A 9,629-nucleotide genomic window follows, 5' to 3' on the forward strand; every position below is an offset into this window, starting at 1 on the left:
CTCCCGGCGCGCGGCCCGGCCAGCCGGCAGCACGCAGCCGCCCGCGCCGCCCGCCTCCTCCCGGCCGCCCGCCGGCGGCCGCCCGGGCGCAGCGAGGGGGAGCTGCCCGGCAGCCCTGGACCCGGGGAAGGGGCGGACGGCGCGAAGCCGCTTTAACCGCAGCCGCCGAGCGGAGGCAGGAGGCTGACCCGGCCGCTTCCTAAGTGCGGTCAGGCATCTCGTGACCGCGGCGGGCGCCGGGGGCCCCGCGGGGGGAGGGAGGGAGGGAGGGAGGGCCGGGGCAAGGAGCAAACAAGAATGCCCCCACCCCTCCCCCGGGCTGTTGCTAGTGAGGCTTTCGGCCGAGTTAAAACCCCAAGCCCGAAATCAGGGGTGGAGTGGGGGGTTGGAATAATTCCCCACTATCCACCCCGGGGCGTGCGTTCCCCGCCCGGAAGGGCTGACCTTGGCCGGGGAAAGGCGGGGGGGCGGGGGGAGCGGTGGTAAGCGCCGGGGCTCGGCTCCCAGCCCGCCGCCCCCTCGGATTCCTGCCCCGGCGGGGGCCGGAGGAGGGGGCCCCCGGACACACACACACACCCCACACGCAGCGCGCGCCAATGAGCCCCGGCCAGGCGCAGGGGGCGGGGTTTTCCCAGGCTCGAGCACAGCAGCTGCTATTTACCTTCTTGGCTTCTCCCGGGGACCAAGAACCAGCCCCCGCGCTCCGCCGCCCGCCGCCGCCCCCCGCCTCCCTGCCCCCGGGGCGCGCGCACACACACTCACACACGCACGCACACACACATCCTCCCGGCCCGGCCGCAGCCGCGGCGGCAATAAAACATCCTGGCACGTGCTCCGGCTCCAGGCGCGCCCTCGCCGGCCGGCTGATGTCAAACTGCAGCTCGGCTGGTGTAGCTCTTAAAGGGCCCGCGCGCGCCGGGTGCCGAAGCTGCCCCGGCCGCCCGCGGGGCGAGAAGGAGGGGAAGAGGCTGCTGCCCGGCCCGCCACCTCAACAGGCCGCAGAACCAAGAGTCTGTGGGTGGAAAGGAAAAGGATGGCGAGGGCGCGCGCGCGTCCCTGAGACCTTGCCATCAAAGCCCCTCTTGTTCATCTTTCATTTCCTTTCTGCCCAGTTGGAAATTATTCTGATTGTTTCCTGGGGAAGCGCGGGATCCAAGGCCCCAACTCCAGAAGAGGAATAAGGGACGGGCGGGGGGGAGGGGAATTAAAAAAAAAAAAAAAACCACCTTGCTGTGAAAATTCGCAATATAAGGTGGGAGGCGTTTTGTTTTTTTGTTTTTTCTTTTTCTGCATACAAAAAGGTTTTTGTTTTTTGTTTTTTTTTTGCGTCCCTTTTCTGCATGATCGATTTTCATTATCCTCCTGAGCGGGAAATCACTTAGATGTTTCGGTAACTCACACCCTTGCACACGTTCTCCTCTTTTATCCCTGTCCTTCTAAATCTTTTTTTTTTTTTAATATATTTCAAATGAACTTCTTATCAGTGTCAAAGCAGCTCTATTACACATGTGAAAGTAAATAAAGAGCAAAGACCCTGGCCCCAGAAGAACTTAACTAGACTGGGGCAAAACCTGCAGAAAAATCCTCTCTAAAGCAAAGCCCAGCAGGGAGAGTAGCAAAGGGTTAAAATCCTTTTGATTGACGTTGTAGCCTCCGGTGCCCCGGGCTCAGGCGCGCGCCATTGGCCGCCAGGCCTTGTGCCTGGCGGCCAATGGGGGGGCGCAGTCCACGAGCGGTGCCGCGTGTCTCCTCCTCCCATTGGCTGAAAGTTACTGTGGGAAAGAAAGTTTGGGAAGTTTCACACGAGCCGTTCGCGTGCAGTCCCAGATATATATAGAGGCCGCCAGGGCTTGGGGATCACACAGGATCCGGAGCTGGTGCAGATAACAGTGGAATCCCCCGTCTAACCTCTCTCCTTGGTCCTGGAATAGCGCTACCGGTCACCAAGTAGCCATAAGATATTATAATAAACCCTCAGCACTTGCTCAGTTTTGTGAGAGTATTAAGTGAAAGGGACATAAACAAAACAATTTTTTGTGTGAAGGACTCCAAAAATAAAATTCTCTAGGGATTAAAAAAAAAAGCAACAGAAAATGCCAGCTGATATAATGGAGAAAAATTCCTCGTCCCCGGTGGCTGCTACCCCAGCCAGTGTCAACACGACACCGGATAAACCAAAGACAGCATCTGAGCACAGAAAGGTAAGGGCAGTACCACTATCTCTCTGCAGCCCTAAGAAATTAAGTCGGGGTTGGGGGGCTCCCTTCTCCCTTGAAACCCCGGGGTGAAATGGCAGATCCCATGGGAGCTCAGGGCTCTTTTTTTTTTTTCCCTTTACAGTCATCAAAACCTATCATGGAGAAAAGACGAAGAGCAAGAATAAATGAAAGTCTGAGCCAGCTGAAAACACTGATTTTGGATGCTCTTAAGAAAGATGTAAGTGGGTAATGCTGCTTTTTTTTGTTTTTTAATTAAAATGAAATACCATTTCTCAGGTACTAAACGTGAAACCCCCCCTCGCTGGCGGGATGGTCCCCGCCTGCACTGCGTTCTCTGAGGCCGGAGGGCCGGGCCCCCCTCCAGGGTCTGGGGATTTCGGCGCCGCGGCCGGGGGGGAGGGACCCCAGACTCCGAGGCCGCTGGCGGGGCTCTCACTTTAGTGCCTTGCCTTCTCTTCTGTGCAGAGCTCGCGGCATTCCAAGCTGGAGAAGGCGGACATTCTGGAAATGACAGTGAAGCACCTCCGGAACCTGCAGCGGGCGCAGATGACGGGTGAGGGCGGCTCGCCGCGTCCCCCTCTACGGGCGTCCCCTTCGCCCCGCGGTGATTTCTTCCAGACTTCCGCCCGTGGTTGTGAGAGGCATTCAGCTACATTTTACTGCCTTGGCTCACTCTTGCGTTCCCACGGTCTGGGGCTTATTTATAGCCACAACTCCCAAGTTGTTACTGTTCCGGAAAGGGAGGGAGAGAGATTGTAGGGGCGAGGGTGGCGGGTGGCTTGGCAGTGGGGGAAGCGGGTGGGGACGAAAAGACTCAGAACCGTGGCGGTTTTGAGCTGCGTGGAGCCTGGGGGTCATCTGGTTTAGCACTTCCCCGCTTCCCCCATTAGAGTTGGGGAAAATGAGGCCCGGGTGGCGGGGAAGGGGGGGGAAGGGCACTGCCCAAGGTCACTACGCGCGCGCGGAGGGTGGGGAAGATGTGAGGCTGAATGGGTTAAAATAAAGCCGCGGGGAATGGAGAGGAACCGTCTCGGCTTCGGTTGCCAAGCTAGTGCTGAGAGGTGGACGGTTTTTCTAAACCACCACCCTCCCCCCAACCCCAGCCGGGGACTGCTCCGCGGGCGGGTGGTCAGGGAGGGGCGCCGCGGGGACCTCCCAGGGCGGAGGCGGTGGCCTCGGGGCCAGGGCCATTGGGTGACCGGTCTGTCTCCTTCTGGCCCGCAGCGGCGCTTAGCACAGACCCGAGCGTGCTGGGGAAGTACCGCGCCGGCTTCAGCGAGTGCATGAACGAGGTGACCCGCTTCCTGTCCACGTGCGAGGGCGTTAACACTGAGGTGCGCACCCGGCTGCTCGGCCACCTGGCCAACTGCATGACCCAGATCAACGCCATGACCTACCCCGGGCAGCCGCACCCCGCCTTGCAGGCGCCGCCGCCGCCCCCGCCGGGACCCGGCGGCCCGCAGCACGCGCCGTTCGCGCCGCCACCTCCTCTCGTGCCCATCCCCGGGGGCGCGGCGCCCCCTCCCGGCGGCGCGCCCTGCAAGCTGGGCAGCCCCGCTGGAGAGGCCGCTAAGGTGTTCGGCGGCTTCCAGGTGGTGCCGGCTCCGGACGGCCAGTTTGCCTTCCTCATCCCCAACGGGGCCTTCGCTCACAGCGGCCCCGTCATCCCAGTCTACACCAGCAACAGCGGGACCTCCGTGGGCCCGAACGCAGTGTCGCCTTCCAGCGGCCCCTCGCTCACGGCGGACTCCATGTGGAGGCCGTGGCGGAACTGAGGAGCTCAGGTCACCCCTCCCCCTAAACTCCCAACCCACCTCTCTTCCCTCGGGACACTCAACAGGAACTTGGACACTGGGAGAGAAGAAGACTTTTGTGATTAATGGTTATTTTGTGTTTTTTTTTAATTTCTAAAAAAGTTACTTTTTTGTAGAGAGCTGTATTAAGTGACTGACCATGCACTATATTTGTATATATTTTATATGTTCATATTGGATTGCGCCTTTGTATTATAAAAGTTCAGATGACATTTCGTTTTTTACACGAGATTTCTTTTTTATGTGATGCCAAAGATGTTTGAAAATGCTCTTAAAATATCTTCCTTTTGGGAAGTTTATTTGAGAAAATATAATAAAAAAAGAGTGAAGGCTTCTATGTCTTATAACTGATTATTTCAGAATATGTAAAAAGAAAAAGAGGAGGCCCTTGGCAGAATGTGAATTACATGTAATCTGAGAATTCAGTCATTGGTTCTTTTGTTATTAAAAAGAACATTTTTAAAAATCCATCAAAACTTTTACCAACCCTCCATGAACTAAATTTCACTTCATTTGCAAGAACCCATTTAATATGGCTACCCTGATCAATTTGTGGTCAACCTCTCAAAGAATATAAAATTTTTTTTAGTTGCAGTTTGGGTAAATCATTCAGTCCTGGTTCTCCTACTAGCTCCTCCTGAGGAAGGTTGAACTGGACTGAAGTCATGAAGTTAATCAAGTAATGTGTGCCCACCGCACATTAAGGGAGACCCCTGTGGCACTACGTCCCTGGGGTAGCACACCACCAACCAAAGTAAATGCATACAGGCAGGCTCCAGCCTTCAAGTTTGGGAGCCTGTTTAATTAGTCAATACTTAGATGCAGTTAGGCATTCCCTTGTACCAGCATCCAAAAGTTTGCAGATGCCTCTCTGCACCCTCTTCAAGCAAGCTGAGAAGGTCAACAGATTCCTTCTGCCAAGGGACAGCTAGTTAGACTCCCAAGTGGAGCCCAAGTCCAGATGATTAACACCAGACATATGTTTTTGATAAGTTTCTGCGCTTGGCTCTAATAGAGAAAGCATGTGGGGGCCGTGCTGGCAGGCACACAGGCCATCTTCCCTTTAATACAAACAGCAAGCGACCCCTTCGCTTGGTCATGCCCCATTTCCAGGCAAGATGTGGGCTCCAGATAGAAGCAAAAGGGTTGTCTCGGGTTTCAGCTCACATAACCCTCCTTAACAAGTCCTAACTCAAAGCGGACAGCTTTAAACTGTGCCAGGATCTGCAGGGAATTTCTTCCAAATCCCATCACAAAGGCTTGTCAGATTTTGTCAGATTTGGCCAGGTGTTTGACTGCATCCAGGTGTTGGGGAAATGAAAACCACGAGCCCTGCGAGACCAGACACATCAGCCGCGCTGTGGGTCTGGCGGGCGCGCCCTCCTCCCGCACCGCCGGCCAGTCCTCCTCCCGGCCCCTCCCGCCAGCCTCATCTCATCCCCCTTCTTTCAGAACGGCTTCTGGGAGGAGAAGGATGAGGCGGGAGAAATCAATCTTTGAAGCCTTCCTAACAAAGATAAAGCCAACGATTTTCTGTCTTGTTTCAAAAGCTTTACCTCTCCCCCGCCTTGCTCTGGCCTTTCCCACAGGCCAGTGTGGAGAGCCGCTCTATCACAGGAATGATCTAGCTAGCCGACAGCACTTTTCTACCCAAATACTTTCGACCCAGCTTCGGACCGGAGGGAGAGTTTTCAAAAATACTTTTTAAAATTTGGCTCCTACTTGCCTCATTATGTGAAAGGTGTCCAACACCCATCCCCAAGAAATACACACATATATACCCATACCCCGCTCTATCGTACCATTTTTTCATGATTTCCCTCTTGTTTAAACACAAACATAATAGCAATTGGTCTATTAATAAGACACCCAACACAAGCCTAAATGCTTCATTCGGTAAACCTGCCCTCTGGAGCACTAGAAGTCCTTAACTGTCCTGGCATAAAGAATGGAGGCACCAGGGTCTCATTTTTGTAAAAATAATGTACGTTCTTCAAAAAGTCACATACACACACACACACACACAAACCAGTGCAATCTCTACACCAACTGAAAATTAAATCTCTTTGTACTTTCCCTGTACTAAAGGGGAACGACTGAAAAAGTGAATTTTTATTAACATCATCAAAAATGTATACATAGATCTCTTGGGGGAGGGAATAATAGATTTAAGGAAAGGAAGTAAACATTTGTTCCTTTGATAATTTGAAAATCGTCTTTTTTCCTGGAATTTGGGTCGAGACTCTTAGATGAGGCATCCGTTTCTGCACAATTTGGGGAGAAAGGGTGACACCTTAGGCCCCAATGGGAATTTTCAGGCTCCTGTGCCAGCTACGCCACTGAACTGACTGTGTCACTTTGGATGAGTCATTTCCCTTATCTGGGACATTTCCAAGTCCGTAAAATGAGTGGGTTTATTTCGAAGACCTTGTGTCCTCCTGCACCCAGGCTGTTTCTGGAGCTTCAAAAACGACTGCAATTTTGCCCCCCACCCCACCCCCGACCTAGTTTTACGACCTCGGGGCACACCCGGCTACCCCTCTCCCCCGCCCGGGGCAGTCCCGATGGTTCCGAGAGATAAGGCCCAGCTCCAAGCTCCAGGTCCGGATGCGGGCCGCCGGCCTCCGCCGCAGCGCGCATTATCCTCTCAATGGAGACCCTCCAGGGCCCCGGCCCCCCGCCGTCCCTGGCAGCATCCGGAGCCGGGAAGGCGCTGAACTGGAAGGGGAGCTCTCCCCGGTCAAGACGCGAGCCTTCGCTGATGAATAAGCGCGACTCCGAGGCGCGCCCCCTCCTCGAGCCCCACTGCACCCCACGTGTTTCTGGAATGGGGACCCAGGGGTTAAACTGGACCCCCTCATCGTCACCACCGTCCCGGGAAACCTGTCATTAAAGTCAATTAACTTTTCCCACACCCCTTGGCCGGTAACAACCCGCTGCGAGCTTCCTCCTCGGCTCCTAAGTGCAACCAGATGGGCCGCCGAGCTGCCCGCGCCGCGCGCCCGCCAGGGCGGCCCGGGGCTTCCAGGGAGGCCGCCGGGGCCCGGGGCCCCGGGCGGGAGCGGGCCAGGGCGGCCACGCCGGGCCAGCCCCGGCGGCCCTGCGGCCAAGGTGGTTTGCTTAGCAGGCCTGGCTGCTTTCTGGCAGGAAATGAATAGCTCCCAGATGAGCTCAGGCAACCTGAGAGGTCGTGAGAACGGCGCGAACCCCCGCCTGTGCAGCCGGCAACCTGCCAGGCCGCGGGGGGAGCGGGCGGCGGCGGCGGCGGGAGGCCGGGAGGCGCGGCGGGCGGGCGGGCGGGCGGCGGCAGGGGGAGAGGGAGGAGGGAGCCGCCGACACACGAGCCCGCGCCCGCTCCCGCTGACAGGCAGGCAGCCGCCCGCGCCCGGCCGCCCCCGCCCCCCGCTTCCCCCGCCCCAGGCCCCAGCGCCTCCCAAGCAGCAGGCCCTAGCCGCAGAAACGCGGCCGCGCGGCCCCGCCACGGCCTGGGGGTGGGGCGGCCTGCCAGTGTTTTTCCAGTTCCCCCGGTAGCTCCGGGCCGCGTTTAGAAGCCGGGGAAACTGGGCCGAGGCCAGTGTCGGGGCACCAGAGGCCCTCGCGGCCTGCCGAGCACTGCCAAGCGTCAGGCCGAGCCAGGGCAGGAGTGGGCAGGGAGGGGTGGGGTGGGGGCGACAAGGGCATCTCAGCCCACACCGGCGTCCCAAAAAAGACAGAGCCGCCGGACAGCAACTCTGGACTCCTTAAAAAAAAAAAAAAAAAAAAAGTGTCTCGGTTCTAAAAACCCTGCGCACCTACTAAGTACCCAGCAGGTCCACTGCAAGTGCTACAAAGATAGTATTAATTCCCACACAGCCCCCAACTCCCAGAGCTCTGGTTTAGCTAGGAGGATAGACAAACATTCAGGTGGCTCATCCCAGGCATGGTGAGGTAAGTGCCGACAATGAGGTTTAAACAAAGGGCACCTAAGAACAGAGAGATTAATTCTGATTTGAGAGGAAACCAGGTAAGTTTTTCAGGGAGTTGGCACTTGAAGCTGAGAGCTGAAAGATGAGATCAACGGGCAGAGAAAGGAGGAATAGGGAGGTGAAAGAAAAGGCAGAGATGGGTAAATATTTAGATCCAGTTTGAGAAATTTCAGGAAGTTCGCCATGGTAGTCATATTTAAATTTTCAAATATATAACTTGGCTTAGAGGCCAAAAAAAAAAAAAAAAAAAAGAGGACCAAGCTGTCTGCTTCAGTCCTTGGTTTATTGCAGAATAGCCCAAGGGTTTAAAGCACAGGATCTGGCTTCAGATTGCTTAGGTTGTAAGACCAAGACAAATTAATTTCTCTGAGCCTCATCTGTAACTTGGGGCTCAAAGGGATAGTATTTCATAGGGTGGTGAGGATAAAATAAGTAAATGCACGTAAAGCATCTAGAATGGTGTTTGGCGCAGGAGACCTCAATGCATGGTCAGCTATGGTGATGCCCAAGCCACCCCAGCGAGAGAGGGATGCTCACCACACAGCAAGCCAACCCTGAACTTTGCCCAGTGACTTCACGGGCTGCTTCTAATTGCATCAGGCCCTGTGTGAAAGGCCCACTGCTTCTTCCATAGCTTCTGAATTTCATGTACTCATTCGATAATTACTGAACCAGGCAGTACACGAATAAAGGGAGAAGAAAGGCATGATCTCTACAGCTGTAAAGCTCACAGTCTAGTAGGCAAGACAAACCAGTAAAATAATAATAATAATAATAATAGTTACTCTGTGTTAAGTGCCAGAGAAGAGGAGTAGTGTACCTGGCTGGTGCAAAAGAAGGGGACATGTCATAGCAGGCAAGATTTTGATCCTCCAAATGATGATTAACCTGAGAATTTGTGTGACCGCAGACATGGCTGGCACGGTATATAACTAGTCAAATTCCACCGAAGAAAGGTTATTGTCAAGTGGTTAATTTGAAAATTAATCATCTTATGATACTAATATCTTTCGAATGAGCACAGTCTCTGTGATGTAGTCAAGGAACTGGACGCACAGTCAAGGAATCCTGGTTCCAAATTGGCCACTACCTGTGAAATGCTGAGCGAGTCCCCTGGGGTCTCTGGGCTTCTGTTTCTTCCCTGACAAGGTGAGGTTAGACCAGAAGTCTCTAAAGTCCTTTTCAAATCCATGGTCTATGATTCTCTTTCCTCAGGTTGCTTCAACGTGTCTCTACATTTTGACACATGCTCTATGGCTATAAGAACCTATATCGGGCATAGGTTTGGGATGATTTTACAACCCAGTATTTTCATCTGCAGTGAAAGATGGGGAAACAGACCCAAATAGATGGGCATTGTAGTTCCGCTGTGGCAAACAAATAGGCCACACATTAGATTCTGGAGCTGGGCCATGTTAGTGAGAATCATGTCCACTGCGTGGCACATCAAAGGAAGACTGCACCTCAAGGGATTTGCTCACATATCTGCTGCTAAGACCCTATCCTTTACTGTAATATCTTGTTATCTTACTGGGAAAACTGAAAAACAAGAGTTAAAAATACCACCACTTTCCCTCTTCATCCTAAAAAATTGCTTCCCATCCTTCTCATTTGTCCACTTCTTTTCTGGA

General features: G+C 54.3%; 1 protein-coding gene and 1 long non-coding RNA gene across 3 annotated transcripts in view; one reads left to right on the forward strand and one right to left on the reverse strand.

Moving 5' to 3' along the window:
• LOC118006951 overlaps positions 1-720 on the reverse strand; it is a 29,377-nt gene extending 28,657 nt beyond the window's left edge. For both annotated transcript variants that reach the window (XR_004678235.1, XR_004678236.1), the window contains exon 1: positions 662-720. This is a non-coding gene — a long non-coding RNA (uncharacterized LOC118006951). The remainder of the gene's footprint in view (positions 1-661) is intronic.
• Positions 721-1,866: 1,146 nt separating this feature from the next.
• On the forward strand, positions 1,867-4,366 carry HES1 (hes family bHLH transcription factor 1). The gene is made up of 4 exons (XM_034990241.1): positions 1,867-2,201; positions 2,341-2,436; positions 2,685-2,772; positions 3,444-4,366. The coding sequence occupies exons 1-4, from the start codon at positions 2,094-2,096 to the stop codon at positions 3,992-3,994; spliced, it is 843 nt and encodes a 280-aa protein (XP_034846132.1). The 5' UTR covers positions 1,867-2,093; the 3' UTR covers positions 3,995-4,366.
• The last annotated feature ends 5,263 nt before the right edge of the window (positions 4,367-9,629 follow it).

Source organism: Mirounga leonina, unplaced genomic scaffold (genome assembly GCF_011800145.1).
Source record: "Mirounga leonina isolate KUSES-001 unplaced genomic scaffold, KU_Mleo_1.0 Mir_115, whole genome shotgun sequence".
Taxonomy (NCBI): Eukaryota; Metazoa; Chordata; class Mammalia; order Carnivora; family Phocidae; genus Mirounga; species Mirounga leonina.